This window comes from Saccostrea echinata, unplaced genomic scaffold (genome assembly GCF_033153115.1).
Source record: "Saccostrea echinata isolate AGI-Se365-2 ecotype Australia unplaced genomic scaffold, CSIRO_AGI_Sech_v1 ptg000022l, whole genome shotgun sequence".
In the NCBI taxonomy this organism is placed as follows: Eukaryota; Metazoa; Mollusca; class Bivalvia; order Ostreida; family Ostreidae; genus Saccostrea; species Saccostrea echinata.
In genome coordinates this window covers 134,644-161,225 of record NW_026889771.1, presented here as the reverse complement: position 1 = coordinate 161,225, position 26,582 = coordinate 134,644, and the positions used below count along the sequence as shown (strand labels likewise).

Here is a 26,582-nt window from a genome sequence, read left to right as displayed (position 1 = left end):
GATTTTCACAATTGCTACGGTATTGCAGGAATTTTTGTCCCAGCTGAATTCCCTGGAAGACAGAATTGCAGATACAGAGGAAAAAGGGAAGAATTTGGAATCCTCTGGCTTCATCACTGATCCTCAGTTGGTGGAGGTTCCAGTAAGTTAGATTTCTGGATATCAATGGAAGTGTTTTCTTAAAAATTCATAACTGATCTAGTATCTTGTAAAAATTTCATACTTCATTTGAATATGTAATGGTGTCGTTTCAGATTGACGCACTGAAAACTCAGTTTGGTAAACTCAAGTCTAAAGCTGAAGGCTGCAGAAAAGACATTGAAAATATGCTTGATTTGCTTGACCGAGTCACTGATGATCTCCGGCGAACCAGAACAAGCATTGACAGAGCTTCAGATGAACTTGATATGCATGAACCAGTAGGAACTGACGTTGCTGCCATCAAACGACAGCAAGATGAACTTCAGGTAGAATACATGCCCTAGTTTGTTTGTGCAAGGCGTACATAAGTAAAATTCAGGCGTAAACATGTACATAGCAAGGAAGGGTAATAAAAAAGGGGGAAAAAATATTTCGTTTTCTTTTAAATTTTTAAATTTTAAGAGTTGCTAGATGAAGCTGTAAAGTCCAATTTGTGTGGTTGCTATTGTGGGGCTTTCTCAATTTTTGATTACTGTTTGTCGTTGTAGATGTTCGAAGGCTCCGTTCTGGAGCCCCTACAGAAGAGAGTGGAAGATGGAAGTTCAAAGGCTGAGAACCTCATCCAGACAGCAGCACTAGGTGTCAACACAGAACAGCTGGAGCAGGAGCTAGAGAGTCTCAATGACAAATGGACTGACCTCAAGAAAAAGGTCAGTGATAATAAAGATTGATTGTACACATTGATAGGTTCTTGGGATAGGATTTTGTAATATATTAGTCAAGTGAACCTGTTGATGAATTTGGCATACATGTAGTGTCTATGAATCTGACAGTTGTCAAAATAGTACAATTTGATCAATAGTTTTGATTTTGGGGTAGCAGAGACATGCATAAACTTGCATCACATCTAGTTGTCAAACAGCAATGTATACTGTGTGCTTTACAACAGAGAATGTTTTAGTATTGAGATATTCATGTATTTACTTGTATTTGAAATATTTTACATCAGAGCATGTTTTATTACTAAGAAATAAATTTTTAATATGGCTCCTTTGATCAGATGCTTACATCATTTAGTTGTTTATAAGGAAGACCAGAAAATCCAAAATATCTGTAAACAAATCTATTGCAATGAAACCAAATCCTCTGAAATGTGAATGGTTGAGATGTACTCTTAGAGTAGTTGCTAGAAGTAGTTGGTTTAATTACTCAGACTTCAACAGTGATATTTTTATCATTTAATATTTTTAGGTGTCGGACAGGAAGCACAACCTGGAAAATAATTTACTGCAGGCTGGTAAATTCCACGATGCCCTAGATCAGTTACTGGTTTGGCTGAAGGACACTGAGGAAATGATAGCCAATCAGAAGTCACCATCACCAGACTACAAAATCTGCAAAACACAGCTGCAGGAACAAAAGGTACAATCTTCTTTATACAAAAGATCTGTATTGCTTAACAATGATAATGCGTATTATACATGTAGATAGTGATTGTACTGTTTCTCTGCTTTTCCAGTTTTTGATGACAATGTTAGAGGATAGAAGTCCCAGTGTCAAATCTGCCAAAAATTCTGCCGAGTCTTTGATGAGAGGATTGAACCCCCAGGAACAAAAAGGAATACAGAACCAGGTGGCACAGCTGGATCGCCGCTGGGAGGCTGTATGCTCCACATCACGAGACAGACTGGATGTGCTAGAGGAAATGCTGGGGCTCTCTAAAGACTTCCAGGATCTGCATGAACCTCTGACAGCCTGGTTAGAGTTGGCAGAGAAAAAGTTTGCCTCACTAGAGCCATCTGCAATGGATACAGAGGGAATTGAAAATATTGTTGCTTCTCTCAAGGTAGTTATCTTTCTCTTCACCCATAAGAAAACAAATATAGGTTCTTTTCTATTTTCAGTATATTTATGAATTCTTATGCATATGACTATTTTTACATAGGACATGGAAAAGGAGATTCATTCAAAGGCAGATGAAGTGAAAGATCTTGCACTCAGGGGAAAAGACCTCCAGGATTTCTGCAAAGGTAGACATCCAATTTTCTTTAAGAGAAAAAACAGTGTATTACTGGAAGAAGGAAATGAATTCTGTGTTGCTTATTTACTCTATGACACATTAAGAATTTTTTTTAATGCATAGGCAATGATGTCAAAGCTGTGCAGAAGAAAATTGACTCGGTGCAGGCAAGATTCACAGAACTGAGAGAGAAGGTGCTGGATTCTACAGAACAAATGGAGGAAGCTCTGCCATTGGCCAAAAATTTCAATGAAGCTCATGCAGATTTTCTAGACTGGGTATTCAAAACAGAGTCTCAACTTCGCACCAAAGAGGCCACAGGTCAAGAAGCAGAGGAACAAGTGCAGGTAGGTCAAAGGTCATATTAAACCGTTTATGGAAATATTGCTGACTATGATTACTGTATGAATTCATAGTTTTATTTATTCTTGTCTGTAGAAATTTATGGAAAAGCTACAGGACATCCAGCCAGTCCTTGAGGTCCTGAGAGAAGATGGGGGTAGCCTGGCGGACCTGGCCCCAGGGGATGCAGGGCTGAAAGTGGAGGAAACCATGAAGAAGGACCTCCAGCGTTACGATGCAGTCAGTGATCAAATTCAGCGCAGGTCACAGAAGGTCTCCAAATCCAAGCAGAGGTCATCAGAGGTATGTTGTTACAGAATTCCCAAACTCATACCCTCTATAAAAGTATTCAATATATATATATATATATATATATATATATATATATATATATATATATATATATATATATATATATATATATATATATATATATATATATATATATATTTTTTTTTTTATTTTTTTTTTTTTTTTTTCATGTTATCCAATTTATTTGAAAGGTAGTTATGAAATACATGCATGTGTGAAAATTTTCAGATTGTTGGTAACATCACTGATTTGCTTGATTGGTTTGATGGTAAGGAGAAGATTCTGACCAATTCTCCACCAATCAGCACAGAACTTGACACACTGGACAAACAACTTGCTGATGTCAAGGTAGGTTAACAACTATAAAAAAGAACTCTTCTCTGCTTTCATAGTGGTTCTTATCCAGGGTGTATATTTCTACATGTAATAATTTTTCTTCAGGTGTTGAATGAAGAAATAGCTGAACAGAAAGGAAATGCAAGAGATGTAATCACCCGAGGTAAGAAGATGACGAGGGAGAGTTCATTGGAACATGATCCCAGACTCCGGGAGGCAGTGGAGGATCTGAAAAATAAGTCTGACCTGGTGTGGAAGATGGGTCAGGAAAGACAGAGAACTTTAGAACAAGCCTTCCCATTGGCTAAACATTTCTGGGAGACCAATAAGGACTTGTCTGATTGGTTGGCAGAGGCTGCTGTCATTGTGGCAGATTTGAAAGTTATGTCTATAGATGCAGAACAGGTCAAAAAACAGCAAGAGCAGGTCAAGGTTGGTTCACGTTTTGATGCTTTAATAGGCAGTCTTATACTTTGCAACTTTTATTTTGTGAGAAAAAATTGTAATATAAGATAATTTAGATGTTGTGAGAAATTCAAAATATTTGTATTGTAGGTTCTGAAGCAAGAAGTCCAGGATCATAAACCAGACATTGACAGATTAAACAAAACTGGAAGTGCTCTCATCAAGATGTGTGGAGAACGTGAGAGCACTCAGGTCCAGAAAATTATTGATGATCAGAACACAAAAATAGAGGATGTCAAAAACTACCTCAAGGACAGATCACTGTCCATTGACGAAGCTCTCCAGCAATCTGCTGAAGTAAGTATCCCAAAGTTATCTTCTGGTACAATATTTGTGAAACCTAATTTAAAATGCATGATTATAATAGTCAATAACTGCAGTACCTCATCATTGTACATATATGTCTTGTTAATATAGGTGTTAATTATTAGGATAAGTGAAATGCGTACTTATTAAAGGTCAATTTTGAGAAGGTTTGACCTAGATTTGTAATATACGACCATTTTCCTATAATTTCCTTAGTTCACTGACAAATTGGAGGATATTCTGGAGACTCTGACCTCCACTCATGAGATGGTGGAGAATGCTGAGCCTATATCTGCCCATGCAGATAAACTTAAGGACCAGCTGGCTGAAGTCAAGGTAAATTACTCTTACAACAGTTGCTTTCAATACACATTATAAGATTGTTTAATTTGCAGATTTAAGAGAAATTAGCCATTGAATATGATTTAAATGTTGTTGTACATCTTGTAGGCATTTATGGAGGACGTGGACTCCAGACAGGCAGCCCTAGCTTCAATTAAGAACAAAGCAGAGGAACTGATCAGACAAGCTGGAGACAAAGAGGACACTGCTGTACAAGGTATAATTTCTGCATGCTTGACTGTCTAACTTTTCAATGTGACTTAATTATTGATAAGTATTGTATATTTTTCCGTGATCATCTTGCACATGTTTATTTTGATTAATTTCCTACAGATGTAAAGACTAAGCTGTCGGAACTGATTGGTCTTTATGACAACATCTGTCAGCTGTCCTCGACACGTAGTAAGGACCTGGAGGATACTTTAGAGGTTTCTGAGAAGTTCTGGGAGGATTACAACAATCTCTGTACCACTGTCAAGGATCTACAGGATCAGATTACCTCCCAGGAACCCCCAGCCTTGGAGCCTGCCATCATTAGAGAGCAGCAAGACCTTCTAGAGGTACTTTATAATTAAGTATCAGCTGTGCAATAGAGTCAGACTTTATTATTTTGAACTTGCCTGGAATGACAAAAAACTTGGAGATCTCCAAGAGTTAAAGATTTCAAAGATGAGATTTGTTTTTGATTACTGGACTTAGGGTCTTATAAAGACACACATTTTGAAGAGAAAATTTATGAACATTTAAGGTAAACTTTGAATTAAAATTTAATTTCCAGACTCTCAAGGAGGAGATTGAGGCAACTCAGGTTGATCTGGATGACTTCAACATGACAGGAGAACAGCTGATGACCATGGTCGGTGAACCAGAACGACCTGAAGTTCAAAAGAACATGGAAGATGTCACTTCTCAGGTTGGCATGGTGACAGAGAAGTATGAACAAAGGGCAAGAACTCTAGAAGCAGCTTTGGAGAAAGCAGTCCACTTCCAAGATGAACTCATGGTAAGCTTACTCTCAGTACAGAAGTAGTCTATTCTCAGATGTCTTGAAGAAAAGTACATACGACATAGACATCTAACCCTTTATATTTCATACACGTTTTCAAGCATCTAATTTTCTGATTTCTTTCATTCAGAAAATCCTCGTGTGGCTGCAGAAGAGAGAGGTACGATTAAGGGAGTTCACTCCAGTTGGCTCTGATTTTGACACCATCAAAGTCCAGTGGAACCAAGTCAAGGTACCTTATTGTATACTCTTGTACCTAGAATAGAGTACTTTTTCATTGCAAACGTGTGTATGAAAGAAAATAAATATGATTGGTTATATTACCTCACAACAGGTCTGGAACAGATTTTTATTTTCATGGTCTGAAGTTTTCTGCTTGTTTATTAAACAGGAACTGAAATCAGAAGTGGAGCCAAAGCAGGTGGACATAGAGTCACTGAACCAGAAAGGTCAGGAGATGGCTAAGGATGCCCAGTCAACTGACCAGATGGTAGTGAAGGAACCTCTCTCCTCTGTCAACAGAAGATGGGACAACTTACTGGAGGGAATAGGAGAAAGACAGGTAAGATAAGGACAAAGTCATAGAATACCGTTCTGTCTGAGAGAAGAAGGAATGATCTTTACCTGAGATAGTGGTCTTATATTGAGAAATTGCTAATTGTTAATCTTAATAAAAATTTCATTTTTAACAAGTTTTCTCAAATTTACCTGTAATGGTATTCTGAACTTGAGTCTTTGCACCATCATTTGGTAGAAAATTGTCTTAGTTACAAAATTTTCTTAATTTAACTACCGGTAAATCTAATGCCAGAAAATTTCAGTGTAAACTGTTTCATTGATTATTTATAAAAATAAGATCAAAAAGAGCTGTTCTCCCTTTCTAATTTGAAAATTGTAAATGTAATATTAATTTTCTTTTCTAGCGTAATCTACAAATGGCCATGCTTAATGTAGGACAGTTTGAACATGCTTTGAATGAACTATTAGCTTGGCTGGACAAAACTGATGAAACTTTGGATGATATGTCTTCTTCGTATGGAGAACCCAAACAAATTGAAATTGAACTTGCTAAACTCAAGGTAAAAGTTATAAGTCCTTACGGAAATACAGTTGAACTTCGTATCTCTTACTCCGATATCTCAAATACCATGGATATGTTGAAGTGATTTGATAGTCCCAACCACTATATTCTTATTGTATTTTGACCTCAATATCTCAAACATTCAGATATCCTGAAGTTTTTAGCTCTACTGGTCAGAGACCAGAAGAGCTTATGCGATAGTAAAGAGTCCGTCCGTCTGTCTAGCTGTCTGTCTGTCCATCTGTGTAAGCAATTTTTCAAAACGCTACTCCTCCTACAGTTTTGGTCTGATTTCAGTATAACTTGGCACACAAGTAGACTACACTAAGATACATAATTTAGTGCATCCGTTTCTGTGAAATACTTTCAAAACGCTACTCCTCCTACAGTTTTCGTTTTACTTCAATATACTGTAACATGGCACACAAGTAGACTACATTAAGATACATCATTCTATTTATTGCTGCATGTTGCAAAGTTTCAAATCCAAGTGCTACTTTTCCTTTGTTATACGTACAGACCAGTAGAGCTACAGTCTCATCAGAGACTTCTGGTTTCTTAATCCCATTGAGTTTGAGATATTGAGGTTTGACTGTATTTTTAATTTTAACCTCATCAAATCTTTATTCATCATGATACCTGTTTCAGTTTAAATTAATTCTGCTTTTTTCTGATGGAAAGTAAGTTTTCAAACCACATGTATGACTTGAACATAAACAGGCATGATATGAACATACATGTACTTGTGCGTATATGTATTTGATGAAGGATTTTAAAATATCATCTTTCTCCTCAGATAATTCAAAATGATGTGGATGCTCACCGTGACAGCGTGGACTCTGTGAAGGAGGCAGGAAAAAGAGTCCTAGCAACAGAACACGGTGGTGACACGGCAATTAAGCGGAAACTTGGTGATGTTGATGAACTGTGGGAGAGAGTTCAGAAGAAATCTGCCAACAAATTCAAACAGATGAAAGATGCCCTCAGAGAGGCAAAGACCTTTACAGGGGAATTACAGGATCTTTTGTTACATATTTCTGATTTGGAGGGAAACCTCATTTCATCCAATCAGATTGGTGGATTGCCAGAGACTGCTAAAGAGCAACTGGAGCGATTCATGGTAAGACAAGCCAAAACCTTTAACTGATTTTGAACCTTATGTTTAGTCTTAGTTTATCAGTAATTTGACTTGGCTTGATCGGTTTGTAAAATATATATTTAGAATCTGTATGAGGAGCTGAATGAGACAGATCCAAAAGTCAAGAAAACCGTAGCAGATGGTGAAAGCCTGATCAGCAAAAGTAAAGACATCTCTGCCAACCACATCAAGCAGAACATGGAACTGCTGCAAAATAGATGGCAGAACATTAAAATGAGAGCCGCAGACAAGAAGGTAAATCCAATTCAGTTTTCAGACCTATACTTCAAGACATACATGTATGCAAGACATACATGTATGCAAGACATTCTTTCTCTGATGTTCAATTTTGTTTGGAAAAGTGATGAATGATCGAGCTTTGATATTCATATTTCTCTCTTATTTTCTTTTGTAGAAAAAACTGGAGGATGCCTTACAGCAAGCAGACAATTTCCATGAGGATCTGAACAGCTTCATCCAGTGGCTGACAGAGACGGAAAAAACACTGAACAACCTAGAACCTGTCAGTCGTCTGCTGGAACACGTCACACAACAGATTGAGGACCAGAAGGTGAAAGCATTTAATTTGTTCATGCGAAACAAAACATTTTGGTTTCTTTCTGTATCAGTTATATTTGACACACCTTTGGTCAATATCTTTTCAATTTATGAGGAGTTACGGCCCTTGACAGTACCAGTGCTATCTACAAATAGATGTAGGTATCTCTATTGATACCAGTACTTGTTTATTACAGATTCTGCAGAAAGACATCAGTCATAACAGAGAAAAGATGATAGCCCTGGATAAGACTGGTACCCACCTCAAGTACTTCAGCCAGAAACAGGATGTCATCCTCATCCGAAACCTTCTGTCCAGCATTCAACATCGCTGGGAGAAAATTGTTTCTCGTAGTGCAGAGCGCACCAGGCACCTAGAAAGAGGCTACAAGGAGGCCAAACAGGTAGGACTGGTGTTTTTATATACTGACTGATTCTCAGTGGCATTTTCATGGGGCTCTTTGTCAATTCTCCAGTTATCACTATATAATAACTGATCTGATATATAGGGATATTTCGATTAACCAGAAATGTAAATGCCAATATGATCAACCTGTTCATTTCAAATGAGCAAATTTTTCAACCCTTGCAAGGTATACCAATAAGTAGTATACAGGAATTGTACAGGTAACCTAAAGAGTAAGCGAGCTTCTGATGAGAGGTACGATCATCATTATCTTGAGATTGTTCTCTGTGTTTTCAGTTCTTTGTAATGTGGAAGGACATGATGGAGTGGATGCAGCATGCAGAGACTGTGTTGGACACGGACACTTCTGTCAGTAATGATCATGCTACCATCAAGGCACAGATTGCCAAACACAGGGTAAAAATTATTAATTAATGAGCATAATTAAATTTACCTGTCAGTATTTTCAGTTCAGAATTTAGGAATAATGGGAAAATAATGTAAGTTGCAATAACAAAGGGGTTAAGTTTCACATTTTTTTATTAATATATATATATATATATATATATATATATATATATATATATATATATATATATATATATATATATATATATTAAAATAATATATATAAATATATATTATGCTTTGCTTTTTGTGTCATGCTTACTACATACAAACATCATATATATACATGTATGTATGTTTTGTTAAATAGGAATTCCAGAGAAGTCTGGGAGCCAAACAGCCAATATATGACAGTGTAAATAGAATGGGTCGCTCTGTGAAGGACAAGAGCCCTGAGCCAGATAGACCTCAGATAGAGAAGAGACTTGGCACCATGAAGGCCAAGTGGAACTCTCTCTGTGCTAAATCAGTGGACAGGTATGGCGAACACTGTTTATCATAAACATTGAACTAGATAGACTAAATAGGTAAATCTAGTTTATAAGAAAGTTTGATATGCAAATGAAAATATTTTACTCGTAATGTACATTTCAAGTAGAAATTTTTGCGTTTGTAATTTGAAGATTAGCTTGATTTGCATTGCTTACTAATGTTTGACATTTCAGACAACGTAAGCTGGAAGAAGCTTTGCTGTTTGCGGGTCAGTTTTCTGAGGCTCTGCAGGCCCTTCTAGACTGGCTGTCCAAGGTTGAACCCACCCTGGGGGAGGATCAGCCTGTCTATGGAGATATCTTCACAGTCAACAACCTAATGGAAATCCATAAGGTCAGTTAAATAGACAAGTATGCCCTGGTGCTCTTTGTTGAATTGCAGCATTGAAGTTTAGAAAAAATTAAATTACTGCAAATTACATCTTTGACACAAATTAAACCCTAATTGTGTAGTTAAATTATGATAGAAAAAAAAATTAGTGTTGCATCAAACAATATATCATGGCTAGAGTTCATTGATGGGATATGTATTTTGATTTACTTCTCAGGCATTTCAACATGAATTAGGAGCTCGCTCCAATACAGTAGCTTTTGTCAGAAAGAGAGCCAAGGAGATGCTGGACAAATCAGAGCATGACACAACTCAGCAGCAAGCCGAGCTTATAGAGCTCACCACAATGTGGGATAGGGTGTGCAAGTTGAGCGTGAATAAGCAAGAAAAGCTGGAACAAGCTCACAAACTGGTCAGTAGGAACCCCCAAAAAATGTTAATTCATTACCATGTTCAAGTAAAGCAGAACTGAAATGTCTTCTGAATCAAACAATTATGGTTTACTTCAGTAAATGATCAGCAACTGCTCTCTGTTACTGGAATTATATATTAAGTGTACATTTATTTACAGGCTGAAGACTTCCATCAAAAGGGACAGGCCTTGTTGGATTGGCTGGCCTCTGCTGAAAGACAATTGAGGTACCGAGGAGCCCTTCCTGAGGAGGAGCTGCCACTCCTTAAACAAATTGAGGAACACAAGGTGCTTTAAAAAATTTATTTTAAAGTGACTGGGTTTTGTAAGATTTTTGTAGAAAGTAAAACATACCTAGATACTAGTCATTACTTAAAATGTATCTCGATCTTTTTCTGCTGTAGAAATTTGAGGAAGACTTGATGAGACAGGAAGCCAAGTTAAGAGAAACCCTAAGTATCGGGCAGGATATCCTAAAGAGATGTCACCCAGATGCTCTAACCACCTTGAAACACTGGCTCTCTGTTTTACGAGCTCGCTGGGAAGAGGTTTGTCCCAATCAATGTAGAATGTTTAAATAAAATTTAATTGATAATTCTTCCTCTCTAAACCAAGAGTAAATTCATTTAGAATGGGATAAAAGTTCTTCAATACTGTGTACAGGGTTAGTTTGGCCCCGTCTTATTTTCACCCTTTCACACCTGCAAACGATTTTGCCCTGTTTTGAATTCGCCCAGACACAGTTCTGTTTAAGAGATAATGCCGTTTTCTTTGAATTCGCCCCATTTTAAATCCTTCCAATTGCGATGAGGGCGAAAGGGCTGAAAATAAAATGGGGGCGAAAATTTCCCTGTATACAGTATTGAATTTTATGTGAAAAGAATTGATACAATGGATGGTTACCATGATTTCCTGTCTGTTTCAGGTGACAGCCATGTGTAAACAGCGTGGCATCAAGTTGGCAGAAGGCCTCCAGACAATGAGACAAAATAATGCCATTCTGGATGATCTTTTGGCCTGGCTGAATGGAGCAGAAGCCACATTGATGGGTCTGGATCAGGAACCCATTCCAGGTGACATCCAGGTCATTATGGATCTCCTCAAAGACCACCAGGTGAGACTCCAGTCTCTGAAAATATTGAACATTTTATGATTAGAAGAAATGGGGGGGGGGGGGCTAGTACATAATGCTGGGTAGAAATTTGCACTACTTCATATGATGCATCTGGTTATTTAGGGTAAAGTTATTAAGTTATTTTATTTTTAGGCTAAATTTCTCTTTCTTTCTGTAGGATTTCCAAAATGACATGTCATCCAAACAACCTGATGTTGATAGACTGACGAAAGGGGACCGCAGAAGGGGGACATCAGTGTCGGAGCCTGCATCACAGATCCCTGTATTAAAGGCATCAGCCTCAGGGAGACACACACCTATCAGGACTCCAAGGTTAGCACTAGAAGATATTGTCAGATATCAATATTGAAAGAACTTTTAATATTGTTGTATGCAAAAGAAATGTTTCTTGATTTGATTTGCTGCTTTCATCCAATTAGATTTTATGCCTTGTTACTTCTGCAATATCTTACTGCATGGTCTCTATGACAGTTCTGTATTCCTTTTTGTTGAATTTAAATGTTAATCAGAATCAGACCTGGAACTACATGTTTGTTTTTTGTAGGAAAGACCCAAGTGGGAGGAAAACTCCTGAGCCTGTGTTCCGGAACCCCAGGGTTGGGGCCCTCTTTATGAAATGGAGGACTGTTTGGTTAATGGCCATGGATCGACACAGAAAACTTCAGGATGCACTTGACTACCTCAAAGAGGTTCTTAATGCCTTTTTCTCTTTTTACAGCTCTAAAAAATAAGTATTTCTTCAAAGCTCCTTCAAGATTTGCAATGCTTTTTATCTTACACTCATGTGCATATTGTTTTTATGTACATGTATTTTCACTTAGTGGGCATTAATTAACAAAAATATCAGAAATTGCACTTCGATTTATTTGTAGGTTGAAAGACTGAAGGACTTCAAGTTTGATGACTGGAGGAGGCGATATCTACAATTTATGAGACACAATAAATCCCGAATAATGGACATGTTCCGTCGTCAGGACCAAGACAGGGACGGGAGGGTTACGAGGAAGGAATTCATTGATGGCATCACTGCTACAAGTAAGCAAAGCCCTCTTATATTCATATCTATTGATAAGATTAGTACCAGTAAATATTTCTTTGCAAGAGATAAGCTATGTTTTGTAACCTTTTTCTTCCCAGAATTCCCGACAAGTCAATTGGAAATGGAAACAGTTGCCAACATGTTTGATAGGGATGGGAGTGGATTGATTGACTATAAAGACTTTGTTAATGCCCTCAAACCAGATAGGGAGCCTCAGAAACCAATCACAGATGCTGAAAAAATCACAGACGAAGTCAAAAATCAAGTCTCCAAGTGTACCTGTGTGAAGCAGTTTAAAATTCATAAGATTGGAGAAGGAAAATATAGAGTATGTATAAATCAAACAAAGGTAGTTTGTAGTGAATGGGATTTTATAACTAATAAATATTTTACCATAAAATACTTTGGTTACTGATTTTATCAATCAACAAATACACTTTACTTGGCAGCATGCATTACACATACGTTTAGTTGAAATTAATATACACTGTATGTAGGGGCTCTCTGTGTTTTGTGACAAATTAACGATGTTTGTACATGTATGGTAATGAATGATCTTTCTTGTCAGTTTGGAGATTCTCAGAAGCTACGCTTAGTGAGGATACTTCGTAGCACTGTGATGGTCAGAGTGGGGGGTGGATGGGTAGCCCTCGATGAATTCCTCGTCAAGAATGATCCTTGTAGAGGTACAGTTTCTATAAAACATTGATTTATCGTAAAATACATGGTTTATAAAATATTTCTTTATGGAAGGATTATGGTCAAAGAATTTGCAGTGTTCTATGAAAATAAAGCATTTACATAATGTTTCAGCAAAGTATCTGAAATTTCACATTAGTAAGTTGGAATTATATGTGCTAGTAAGATTTTAAATGCTATTTATTAGATTTAGCATACAGCTATATGTATTTTAAATGCTATTTATTGAATTCAGCATACAAGCTACTGTATATGTACATTTTTGTTCATTATTCATTAATCATGGTTTCACAACAGCATAAAGTTACATGTATTTGCTTAAAAAAATTTTATTTAGGAAAAAATAAAGAATTTTCACAGCGTTTTTAGTAATGATTAAAAGCTGCCAAAATTTTATGTTAACCAGTTCCAGGGTCTCAAGCACAGTATATTTTGATGAACAAGAAACTTTTTTTAAATGTTCCATTATCTTTAGTTTCTGTCAGTGAAACAGTGTCACACGCAAGGTTTTGTGAAGGCTAAATCTTGAGTTTACGTGGCTGTTAAGTTGGTGTATGCCATCAAATTGTGCTGGTCTTTTGTTATAATAATGGTGAATTAATTTTGTCAGATTTAAGTAAACATTTTGAGACGTGCCCAGCATGTGAGTACACACAAGTTTCCGTTGCAGACAAATTTTGTTCCTTTCCAATGTATTTCATAATTTGGCGCAGAGTTTTGTTTTTGTTTCATGGAAATGGGATTTTTTGCATCCATATGTACAGTGTATTATCATTGGCTCATTGGAGAAGAATTTCTGATCAAAATGATCCAGCCTTTTATCACTGCCCATCTAATATGACAGTTGACTGTTTCACAATTACCACGGTAGCAGAGCAAATTGATATAGTTGAAATAAGAGGTAACAACAATTGTTTCATAAATGTCATTTAATTACCAGTACATGTATCTGCAAATTAGAAACTTTGCCAAAGGTTATTAATTTGTCCTGCAAAATAGCAGTCCCTATAGATGTTATTCTTAGTGTGATGGTCATTTAGATTTCTGTGGGCTGGGGTCTATTTTTCTTCTGATTTTACAGAAATCTTTACTTTTCTGGGTGGTTTCAATTTTAAGAAAAACACGGGGGTCCTTTTATAGACTAGGCTTTGTTACCCAGTCAAAATGATTTAAAATCTTGATTCATACTTGTACATTCATATGTGCAAGTTTTGCAAAATCATATGACTGCTAATATAACTCAGGTGAGCACCATGAGATCTTGTATTTATTAAGCTTATTTTTATATAATTTATGAACAGATTTTTTTCTTCAATTTATATATATTTTTGCTACTTGGGGAAAATCTTTATGGTGTATTATTTTCCTTGCGTTCATTTTCATTCATCTACATACATGCTGTTCCTCAGTCGATATTTTGTTCTCATTGGTTCTGTGTTTTAGTTTTTCCATGTGTCTCGTCTTTTTTTTTTTGCTCCAGTAGGCCTCCGAAGAAGAAACCGTTTTCAGTTTAAGGTTGTCCTGACACCAGAACAACTAAGTATGAAATGCAACTGTTGCCTATAGCAACCCAGTGATGCTTTACTTGTTGTTGGTTTATTTTTACTGTTGTGTTTTTATCCCAGGTTTAAATGAAGCCATATATTGTTGTTATTGCATCATGTATATTTATAGAATTTGAACTACAGTTAAAGTGTGATTTCCATTATGATTATTATGATTAACAACTTTTTAAGACCATGAAGACTGTGCATGCACTTGGATAACTTTTTTCCTAAAATTCAATACATTTGTATTAACCTTTACCCTCTATGCCTAATGGTGTTAAATTATAAACTCAGTACATGTGTATATTGTGCTAAAATTGTTTCTTCTGGAAAATGTGACTAATATTCTATATGAGTAAATTAAGATAAAAGTTCATAGTACATATTTATCTAATATAGAGCCATTAGTAAAGGGGCTGCACACTTAGTTTTGACAATTTTGTTACATGTATAGTATTGAGATTTTTTAGCCCACTTTTTAAATAAGTTTGCTTTGATTTGCAAACTGATTCTTTTTCTTTTAAGGCATTATTTTTAAAATGCACACAAATCCATACTAGTTTAACTTTACAATTTTTTTTTAACATAGTGACATATTCTGCACTTAAATGGGATATCTGAAATATCTGAATTCACAGTTAAAAAAAATTGAGTTAAATGTACTTTCAACTGGCATGTAATTTTCAAAAAGAAATTGAGATTACTAGATTTTGATTTAAAGATAGCTTTAGCTAAAAATTGCACCATGCAGCCCTATACAGGACTTGGTTGATATTGGACATATAGGGTGTTATAATTACAGAAATGCCTTTTTGAATGATGTTTACAAGTGCATGCTCCTTTAATTATAAAGGAACACTTGAAATTAATGTTATCCCAATATCATTATACTAAAACAGGACAATTACTTTACTTAAGAAATTGAAGTAGTTGAAAGTCTTAGAAGTGTGTGCTTAGCAAATAAAATATAATATCAGTCAAAGACATATATTTAAAACAGCCACATAAAATGCTCTATACTTGGGAATTTATATGTATATAATAGGTATGTATAGAAATACATTTATATAGTTTGAATTACTGTTCATTAAGATTTTGTTTATTGTTTGCTACAGCCAAGGGTCGTACCAATGTGGAGCTTAGAGAGCAGTTCATCCTGGCTCAGGGAGTCAGTCAATCTATGAGTCCATTTGTTTCCAAGAGTCCGAGCGGAAGTTCTCATTCGGGGAGTTCGTCCTACTCTGGAGCCTCGTGGAGTACGAGATCACCGAGTTCTGTTACAGGACCCATTACCAAAGTATGTGATACATCTCATCAGTGTAAAGCTTAAATACTCTCTAATTAATAATTTTAAATAACATTTTTTGTTTGAGAAATGAAAAAGAATCAAGTCAGAGAAAAAAATTGATAAGTCTTAAAAACTTACATCCAAACAGAACCTTTGATGCAGTTTACTCTGAAGGTATTATTTTTAGATAGGTGACTTAATATACCCCAACTTCGAAGGAGAGGGGGGTATACTGTTTTACCCTTGTGCGTTTCTGACTGTGTGTCCATGTCTGTCCATACCAAATTTCCGTCAGTTTTCTCAGCAACTACTCATCACAGATGCTTGAAATTTTAGCACAATGTTTAGGCATGCCATATGGTGGGATTCATTTTTGTTCAAATCTGATGTCAACTTCCTGTTTATCTGTGCGTCTGTCCGTACCAAATTTCCGTTGCAGATTTCTCAGCAACTACTCATCACATATGCTTGAAATTTTAGAACAATCTTTGTTTAGGCATGCCATATGGTGGTATTCATTTATGTTCAAATCTGATGTCAACTTCCTGTTTATCTGTGCGTCTGTCCGTACCAAATTTCTGTCACAGTTTTCTCAACTACTATTCAGCACAGATGCTTGAAATTTTAGAACAATCTTTGTTTAGGCATGCCAAATGGTGGGATTCATTTTTGTATGAATTCAATGTCAACATGAGAGGGTATTAATAGTGAGCATTCGCTCACAGACTTCTTGTTTTTGACCACTTCCTGCTTGTTTACCCTTGTTTCAGTAGATAATTTTTGCATGACTTAATGCCTCAGACAACACATTGAAGGTCTGTTGGTTTTTGATTGCTTTACTTTGGTGATTAATTCATGTGAAAAATGTTACTTTTAGGTACGAGAAAAGACAGTTCACTCAACACCATGGAGACAGAATGGTGGGCGGTTGACCCCTGGCCCTGACGGTGAGGTCAGACAGATCATGTCTCATACTGGTGTGGACAGTACACCGAAAAGACCCCGACATATTGCATCTCCACGTAATGTTTTTAGCCCCGGTGAGAAGTTTCTGCATGAACCTTGAAAAAATGTTGATATAAATTTCCACTTTCAAATTACTGGAAGTTTAATTTTAATCCAAGCAATGTGCATATCACTGATATATTGTATCCAATTGAATATATATATATATATATATATATATATATATATATATATATATATATATATATATAGGGAAAGTTTTTAAATTTTTACTTGATTAATGGTTTTAAGTTAGCTTTCAAAAATTAAGAAATTTCATTTTTTGAATGAGAAAGATGAACATGGATTTATTATCTTAATTATAACTTCTTTAGCTGTTCCTGGAAGTGGAAGATCAAGTCGAGCAAGCACTGGAGGTGGCAGTCGTCCACCGAGTCGAGCAGACAGCGAGTGTTCAGAGGTCAGTGAGCCCGAGATGTACACAACTGTCCAGCATGAAACAAAATCACCTGGTGGACGTAAACAAACAGTAGTGACTTATCAAACTCATGTTGTCAAAACAAAGACTGTAGGATCCACACCATCATCTGCCAAAGGCTCTAAAATACCTAAGCCTTCATCAACTCGTAAAAAGTGACCATAAGAAAATCGTATGATTTACTGAAACATTCCTCTCCTGGGTTTTAACTGACGAGACAATCGGTGATACTCATGATAATCAAACAGCTGATTGCACAAGCTTACTTCTCTATAGTACACGTATGTAATGCTAATATGGTGCTGTGCTTATAATCTATGTCAAACGTGTATGAAAAGCTTTAATATCAGACCTCATTATAAAAAATGCCAGAATGTTACTCAAGTATTCTGCATATTTTAATAATTACATGTATCATTGATATTTAATGGACAAAAATTTTTGTTGTGCATTTATGTGTGAAATGTGACCATGATGAATTAGTGTTTGTCTTCTATCATTGTTTACTTGTTTACACATGGTTGTTGAATCAACTTTTTTAATGTTAAGTTCCATTCATTAGATATTTTCTTATTTTACATTAAAGCTCTGTTGATTTAAGTTCCATTGTTATCTACTTACGACATTATTAAGTTTTGTGTGTTTTTATGTGTTGCCATAGTTTTTTGTGATTTTTTTTAATCACTTGTAATTCCATTGTCAAGGAAAGCAACACATATCATTTTTTGAGGCTTTTTTTTGTATATTGTGCTGTGCAACATGTCTATTTTCAAGCAAAGGAATGGAGAGATTTTTTGTTGCAAATGTTTAATTATGTGACATTTTTTTTACAAAGGAATGCTTAAGTAGAATGATTTGATAATTTATACATCAGATTTCAGAGTAAATCTTTTCGATGTCATGTAAATTTTTTCCTTCTGAAAAAAAAAAAAATTGTCGAGAAATGATATTAAGCTGATTTTTGTGGATTTCATTCTGCAAGGCCTGTGTGTATTTTCGTTAGTATGTGTTTTATTTAGTAACACAATTCAAAGGAAGTAGCTATTTAGTTTTAATTTGTGCTGTTGCCATCTTGGAATGGAAAGCCACTGATTAATACATTCAAAGTTTCATTGATTTAAAGTTCCCCCATACATTCATTGAATCTTCATATTATTTTCCATTGAAAGATGCTTCTGTGGATTGCAAATCATCTATTTATTATAGCAAATTGTGATACAATTATATTTTATTATGTATATATTGATAATGTGCAGTTTTGTTTACATTATGTTTGGCATCATTGTCAGCTTGATAGGCAATGATTTCTGGGGGGTGTCAGTCAAACGTATTGAACAAAGAAAATGATTACTCCGTTGTAAACAGGTAATATTAACCATGTTAAATCATCACTTAAAAGGGATGTGGAAATGTATGCATGTATTCAATGTATTTTGAAGTAGCCTGTGATTTGCATGGAAGAGAATTATCCGTTAATTAAGGCCTGCACACAATTTTAATTGCAAGAATATGTTCCACAATGCTATGTACCAGTTTAAACTTGTACAGGGTGTTGCTTTAATGCAAGTATTTTCAATAAAAGTATATAGAATCTCTTCTTTTTTAGTCTCTTTTCTGTATTGCAGTAATGGTGATCACCATTTAGCCCATGGAAAATAATTAAGTTCTTACGTACGAAAATGGATGGATTTTATATTCATGCTTAATATGGATGGTTAATTCACAAACTTAGAGATGTGAGAGGGGGAAATGATACTACTGTTATTGATTAACGCCGATTTAAGATGTGAATTTGCCAGCCTAAAAATACCTTCTCACAGACTAAAGATTGAAACTAGTAAATATATTGGCATGGAAAGAGATAACAGACTGGAAATAAACATAGAGACAGGCCCAAGGGCCTTAAGGGTCACCTGAGTATGAAAATTTATGTATTGAAAGGGATCCAAAGAAGTATAATTATAAAACAAAATAAACTGGAAGACGACGCTATATACACTATTTTGCCCAAAAGCAAAAGAAATCGGATGATCAGGGTCAACAAAATAATTAGTCTAGTACTAAGTAACAAATCTTAAGTTGGTTTTAGCCCCTCCCCTAAGGTCCGGGGGGGGGGGGGGGGGAATGAAATTCATAATTTTTGTTCCCTTTCTCCCATAGATGCGATATGCTGAAATTGGTTAAATTGGCTTGGCGGTTCCAGAGAAGAAACTGAAAATGTTCAAATGTTAAGGTATGAGGAACAACAACGGATGAAAATGGATAGCAATAGGTCACCTGAGTGTTTACCGTTGCAATTTACAACTCTAAATTTCTTTGGGTGATTATGAATCTCGCCCATTGCCTTGTCAGTATAACCCAAGGAGGCAATAAGTTGGAGACTTTAGTTATTTGTCCGCATTTTATCATTTTATTTATGATATAAATGTATACATGTATGTAAAAGTCGCATTCTATTTCCTTCTTTGCATGATATAGGGGAAAATGATGCATAGTGATCGATCTCAACAAAAAATTGTGAACAGGGCATAAAACAGGGACCCCTATAAATTCTAGAGGTAGAATCAGGTGCCTAGGAGGAATATTACCCCCATTCGACCGGTCACACCCGCCGTTAGCCCTGTGTGTTGATCAGGCAGATGGAATAACCCGGTCAAATTTAGTATAAAAACAAAGGCCGAACAATTGGTATCTAATATGTCAGTCCAAATACGACCCACTGATAGGTTGTATTTGCTATTTAAACGAGATTATTGAAATCCCTGTAACATCAACTTATTTGTCAATAGCATGTCTTGAACACTTCATTAATTTGCAGGTATTTTGCCCACTTAGGTTTAAAAGACCATGCTGTTGAGTATCGAATAAGTTGTAAGACACAAACACCATATGTAGGTGATATTGGAATATTACTACATAAATGAAAAAAGTTGATGAAGGAAAAGCTGAAGTCATCTCGTTTGACATACAGTTTAATCGGTAGTTAGCCATAATCGGCTATAGTCAGAAAAACATCCAAATACGAAACAGATGTAGCAGACTCTATGGTATCTTTTGTTTCGACTTCACTGGGATAAATGGAGTCGACATGCATGCATGTATATTGTTAATTGATAAAAGTCGTCGATATAACTTAATGTCGAGTTGAAGGCCACAGTAAGTATTTTCTTCTCATGAAATTCTGCTTCATAGGAATATAAAAAAACAGGTCAGGTAATTAAAGGCGTACAATTACTGGCCATCGGATTATTGGAGGACCTGATCTCCAAAAACTACACTGATGTCAAGTTGTCAACGAGGAACCCCAGCGTCCTTTTCATTTCAACCTCAGAGTACCCGTGTGTAGATTTACGAATTAATTTTGTAGATGATAAATCACAATCACAATATGAGAATGTTGGAGTTCCATTTTTTTAGTGAAGAAGCAGATGTCTATGATATCAACAAGCTAGCTAGTTTTTAATTTATTGTGGGTTGTATAAAGTGTTGAAAAGTCATACGTATTGATATTACTGACTTTTGAAAAATGTAGTGATTTTAATTTTTCAAAAAATTCTTTGGAGTTTTTGAGAATCCACATTTAATTTACACCACTTTTCGAATACGCTGTAGCACAGTACGTCTGAAGTTTCTCCTTTACAGCAATTAATTAATATTTTTATCAGAAGTTTGGCAGAGCAGTTGCTGGAGCTAGTAATGTACCTTTGTCTGTAAGGATGTTTATGAAGTTTAGGAATTAATCCAGTATATAGGTAGGGTAGATCGTTGACTGGAATGTTAAAGTTTTAATGACTGAATTGCGATTTTGAATAATTTCGTCCTTAGAAAGTGAACTGTGAGTATAAGTTGGATTTCTATATGTAGAATTACACAAAGTTCTTCTAAATACAGTTTAACCTCCCACCCCCTTTTAAAAAAAAAAATTCCTGCATGGATCCGTCATGGAGACTGAATTGAATATTCTGCTACATGTAAGACTGGGGTATTTATAAAACCCCAGGAAGTATCATTCTATTGAAGACACTCACTTTTTTTCTGAAATCAAAAATATATTTCTTGATGTAGAAATAAGAAACCTTATCTAATGAAAGAAAAGCTTTTGCTGATAGCAAAAAATTATTATCATTATTATTATATAATTAATTAATCTTTGTTTGTTTGATATCAGAAAATTATTTTTTTTATATATCAAGAAAGCATCTCTCTCTCTCCCCCCCCCCTCTCTCTCTCTCTCATATCTAAAATATATTTTTAAAAAAATATTTAAAAAAAATTGTGGTTAAAAAAATGATTAATGGATATAAAAAAAATGGATAAAAATAATCATTTTTAACATAAAAACAAAATCAATACAAAGAAATGATTCTCAAATATCAAAAATTCGAACTCTTGATGTCAAGAATCATCTTCTGATCAAAGATGTATCAATCACAAATGCATCACGAACTTTCAGGATTTTTAAAACGAATCATTCACTGTACGAGTTGTCATGTCCTGTTTAGTTTCGGTTTCAAGTCGCACAAGATACAGTTCCACGAAAATTGTGGTAAAATATTGATGTTAGTGCGGTCTGATGGGCAACAGTCCCAGCAATAGCGACGACGAAGACGACAAGGAACTTAGAGAAGTAAAACTTGTTCGTTTTTGTAATATTTGCAAGGAAAAAAGGTGTTGTTTTGGATGACGCTCTAGCACGCTCTGGGCGTTTGGCATCCCGTCAAATATCGATAAAATTTCTTAAATCTTTTAATTCTTTTTAAGAATACGAAGCATTGCATAAGTTGTTATTAGTTCTGAAAGTGATTTTCCCTATATATTGTTTGTTGACCAGGTAAGATTTGTATAGAGGCACGGAAGACTACAGTTATCATTGAGCATATATGGCAAGAAATTAGCCCTGACTTTCAAGTATGTTCATTTGTAACCAGTAACAAGGGTTACAAAAGCCTGTAACTGAGTAGCATTTCCTCAGTTATTTAATGGTTACAATGGTTACAGTGGTTAAAAATGGGGACTTTATGGTACAATTTTCACTTTTTGCTGGTTACAATGGTTACAGTGGTTACAGCAGTTACACTGTGGTTAAAAAATAAGATATTATGGTACACAATTTTCACTGTGTGGTTACAATGAGTTCTTTAACCTGATATCAGCTTTATGAATGAAATGTGATTGGAACCTTTTCGAAATAGTATAAAATATTTTAAGTCTCTAATTAGATTTATCAATTAAATCTAATTATAAATTTTTAGTGAAACTTTTAAATAAGAAAAGATATTAAAGGGTAATAATTGTTGATACTTCTTTGAGTACCTGTGTCTCAAACTCTCATCTACATTTTGTGTGTATACCTCAAGTTTGTGAGGTTAGTCCAGTCATGGAGAAGGTATTACAGGTAACAAAATCCAGGCATCCAATCAAATGCCTTAACCACCTGCAGTATTCGCAGCCACTCTGAGAAAGCAGATACCAATACTGTGTCAGAAATTGCAGCTGTTTTGTGAACTGTTCTTGATTTTGGAATGAGATTTACCTCAAGATGGGTAAGTTTGTTTTTCAGTATTTTTTCTTAATTTTTAAGATATGGAGATTATCATGTATTATTACATTCTTCTTAGATTTTCATATCAATTGATGCAGTTGTAAATAGTTTATAGTAAAGAGGGATAAATGAATAAACATTTTTTTTATTTATGGGTTGGGAATTTCAGTTAAAATCAGACTGTTCAAACTTGTTAAAAATTAATAATCGCATAATTTTAAGACCCAAAAACCAAGAAGAATTCATTTGTTTGGACGTATGATCATTTTCAGTTAAAAACAAGCCACTTAAACTTTGTTAAACTTATGTTTGAATAATTTTAAGACTCCTAAACAATTATGAATTCTTTATCCACCATTTGTTTGGATGTATGGTGATTTCAGGTATAAACTTGTTAAACTCATATATACCAAAAGCTATTATGAATTCTTTATAGCCATCTTTTCTTCTGATGTCTGTTGATTTCAGGTAAAAACAGGCCAATTTAACATGTTTAAGTTGCCAAACTATAATACTTGTACTAATTGCATACTAATTAAGACCCCAAAACAATTATGAATTCCTTATGTATGTTAATTTACCATATCACTAAAAAGTTATGGATTTATATATTTACCAATTGTTTTAAACTGAATGCCTACTTACACCCCCCCCCCCTTCTGAAGGATAGGTTATCCTGAAAAGCTAAAAAGAAAGTGCAGTAAACAAACAACCTAAACAAAAAAAACCCAGAACAAAATACAAACTAGATGTAACAATTAAGAAACACATTTATACAGTTTATTTAAAAAGAAAAAAGAAACATTCCACTCCTTACATGTAAATTGTAATAAGCATGTACTTTTAAACTCTGATAGTGAACTACTAGCTGTTTCAATGAAGAATTAAGATTTCTGTTCCTGGAAATTAACATTTGTTACAAGCATAAGTGTATAGACATTGTTATGTGATTATTAATTGAACAAGTCAATTGTAGAACAGTTATCATTAATAAAGTTCTACTTGTTGTATGTGATAATCATAACCTTATTAAATATTCATTTTATCTAGGGTGTTGTATATAGAAATATATATTTAATATATTCATTATTTCAATTATGGATTAAAGGCATATGAAAGTTTCCAGTGAAGCTGTACCATGTGTACATGGGTGTGCTGACTTCGTTTGACACAAAAAGTCAAGTCCTAAACAAAGTCAGCATAATATATCCATAAGATTTTAGTGATGAATATAAAAAAATATTTTTTCAAACATATGTTCATGATAATCTTCAAGGATAAGTCCTCATGTATCTGCCTTTGAAATAAAGGGAAATGGTTCCATTATTTTGGTTTTATAATGATAAATATATCACTTAGTTCCCCAAATGTTAAGAAATAAAATTCTCGGTTATGTTTGAAGCTTATACTGTACTATTGGCTCTGAACTCTTTTTTATCCCTGCACTTCTGACAAATCTTGAATAGAAATTAAAAACTTAACCTGACTGATTTTTTTTATTTCAGTTTGTAGCTCAAATACATCAAAGAATTTGTAAGATCATTGTATATTAGGGAAATTATCAGATCAATAGGTGTGCCAATTGCATCTTGAATCCTGTGTGTATATGTAACACAATCAACAATCTCTTTGAACTTGGAATTAACCTGACTATAGTTATTTACCTTGTGTATATTTGGAAACTTCAAAGGATTTTCCTACGTGTATAGTATACTGATATGATATTTGCAAAATATCTAAGGTATTGTTTACCTGTAAAAGGTGTGAAAAATATGGAATTTTTGTTAATAATTGTTTATATCTCTTGTCCTTTGATTTGTAGGATAGCTGTATATTCAGGAATTCTAGCTATCACTGCTGACTGCAAGCATTAGTATTAATTTGATCACTGTTTCTACAAATTAAGTTAATATTCTCAATCTTTTTGAACTATCTTTTTTTTTTTTTGGTGGCACACCCAGGTAAAATGTGCCATTAATTTATCTCTCATATTAAAAAGCACTATATTTACTTGACATTTACTTGTAATTGATGTTTAAAATGAGACATTAGTTAGTTAGTTAGTTAATTGGTATATCATGGATAAAGTGAACCCTAAGCTTTTTATTTTAAAGAGAAAATAAATAATCTGTTCTTGCTTATCTGGAAAAAAATATATATATTCTGCCCTGTGAAGAACTGAAAATATTCTGACCTTCCAAAAAAGTCAAAATCAAATGGTTGTCCCCTGCATCAGCTAGGCCCTTCTCATGAAGAATGAGGCCACATGGGGGTTTTAATAGGGATTCAGCTGGTATGGACTGAGTATGTACTGTATTTAGTTTCATAGATCCTTCCAATGATACCTGATATGACTAATTCAGACTAAATAAGTCAATTATGACAAATTTACATTTTTAAACATTTCCTATCCATTGTTGTCTTTCCATTATGAATTGAAATGTGCATTATATGCATTACATGCATTTTAACTCATCAAAACTAGCAAATATAAGATCTAGAAAGAAAGGAAGAAATTAACCCTTTGCTTCCTGACATGTTTTAAGTGAGTGGTTATCTCAGTACTGAGTTGTTTTGGAATATTGACAAAATTGGCACATTGGGGTACTTGAATGCAGATATCTTAAAATTTGGACAACCAATTTGCATAAAATTTGGCAAATATGAAGGAAATATTGTGCTTTTTGAATTGTTAAAGTTTTTTTTAAAAATTCGTATATTTGACGTTGCCATGGTAACAAAATTTTCAAAAATATACAAAAAGAATGATTCTTGAGTTTTTTTAACTACAATGTGCAGAAGAAAATGTTGCTTTGATAAAAAATAAATCATTTGCTTCAAAAATTGAATTTGAAATACAATATTATATTTATATAAAAATCAGTCAATAATTCAATAAGCCAATGTCATAAATATGTTGTGGAAAGCCACTGTATATATACTTATCTGAATAAGGAATAAGTTTTTGTGAATACTGAAAATAACTGAATTACACATAATACAGTGTTTTCAGTTTATAACCAAAAAGATCATAAGTATAAAATCTAGTCTGCCTGTAAATCCAAATCCAGTTATTTTTTTTTTCCGCAGTATTGGCAACCATATAAGAAAATTTGATCCCCAGTTAAGGAATACGCAGTCTTCAGGGTCAGGAAATCTTGGTTCAAATTTGGTACACCGATAATGAAATAGTATCTTATAGCCCCAATTATACTCTATAATTCTTATATCTGTAAAAATTTCTTATTTTGCTTTTATAGAGGAGAAAGCATTTTTCCAATATTGCTTGTATAATTAACATTCATCAACTCTTTCTCCCCATACTTAATACTCTCTTAGGCTTTAAGAAAATTGGCATTTATTTTGAAAGTTTTATTCCTAGCTGGCAACAATGATTGCAAACAGAAATTTCTAACACAACATCTAGAATTTATGTTGAAGATATTTAAGGACCTTTAACAGTCATTTACAATATCTCTTCAACTTTATAAATATGCCGAAATTACTTTGTTGTGGTCACTGATTAATGGCCCCTGATTAATATCAGTTTTGATACATTTCAATTGTTTTCAGTACATTAATGCACAATCATTAAGTAATATTTTATCACAATTATAAGCAAGAAATGAATTTGCTCTTTTTTTCTTTTTTTTTAATTTGACCTGTCCTTGAAGAGCTATATTTCCCTTTGTCTTGATTCAATCAGAAATGAATTTAAAAATATATATCTATTTGTTTTTAAAAAATAATAAAGAGTATGTTACAGAGGTAAACAAAAGCACTTGTACATCCC

General features: G+C 34.5%; 2 protein-coding genes across 15 annotated transcripts in view; both read left to right on the top strand.

Moving 5' to 3' along the window:
* Window positions 1-18,842, top strand: part of LOC133190151 (microtubule-actin cross-linking factor 1, isoforms 1/2/3/4/5-like) — an 84,720-nt gene extending 65,878 nt beyond the window's left edge. For 11 of the 14 annotated variants that reach the window (XM_061325618.1, XM_061325617.1, XM_061325613.1 and 8 more), the window contains 38 exons: window positions 29-142; window positions 255-467; window positions 690-851; window positions 1,393-1,563; window positions 1,661-1,987; window positions 2,087-2,171; window positions 2,285-2,508; window positions 2,600-2,806; window positions 3,044-3,163; window positions 3,257-3,583; window positions 3,707-3,913; window positions 4,139-4,258; window positions 4,373-4,481; window positions 4,598-4,824; window positions 5,043-5,267; window positions 5,401-5,502; window positions 5,662-5,832; window positions 6,194-6,349; window positions 7,148-7,471; window positions 7,574-7,744; window positions 7,905-8,060; window positions 8,245-8,451; window positions 8,751-8,870; window positions 9,172-9,338; window positions 9,527-9,686; window positions 9,901-10,095; window positions 10,255-10,383; window positions 10,500-10,643; window positions 11,021-11,209; window positions 11,388-11,542; window positions 11,775-11,919; window positions 12,103-12,265; window positions 12,368-12,597; window positions 12,838-12,955; window positions 14,449-14,508; window positions 15,631-15,812; window positions 16,681-16,843; window positions 17,144-18,842. In XM_061325618.1, the coding sequence (XP_061181602.1) occupies window positions 29-142; window positions 255-467; window positions 690-851; window positions 1,393-1,563; window positions 1,661-1,987; window positions 2,087-2,171; window positions 2,285-2,508; window positions 2,600-2,806; window positions 3,044-3,163; window positions 3,257-3,583; window positions 3,707-3,913; window positions 4,139-4,258; window positions 4,373-4,481; window positions 4,598-4,824; window positions 5,043-5,267; window positions 5,401-5,502; window positions 5,662-5,832; window positions 6,194-6,349; window positions 7,148-7,471; window positions 7,574-7,744; window positions 7,905-8,060; window positions 8,245-8,451; window positions 8,751-8,870; window positions 9,172-9,338; window positions 9,527-9,686; window positions 9,901-10,095; window positions 10,255-10,383; window positions 10,500-10,643; window positions 11,021-11,209; window positions 11,388-11,542; window positions 11,775-11,919; window positions 12,103-12,265; window positions 12,368-12,597; window positions 12,838-12,955; window positions 14,449-14,508; window positions 15,631-15,812; window positions 16,681-16,843; window positions 17,144-17,406 (6,708 nt within the window). In that variant the 3' untranslated portion in view covers window positions 17,407-18,842. The other 3 variants (XM_061325615.1, XM_061325619.1, XM_061325621.1) reach the window with 3 other exon arrangements.
* Window positions 18,843-21,750: 2,908 nt separating this feature from the next.
* LOC133190150 (zinc finger ZZ-type and EF-hand domain-containing protein 1-like) overlaps window positions 21,751-26,582 on the top strand; it is a 51,556-nt gene continuing 46,724 nt past the window's right edge. The window contains exon 1 of the mRNA XM_061325612.1: window positions 21,751-21,874. Coding sequence (XP_061181596.1) covers window positions 21,821-21,874 — 54 coding nt within the window. The 5' untranslated portion in view covers window positions 21,751-21,820. The remainder of the gene's footprint in view (window positions 21,875-26,582) is intronic.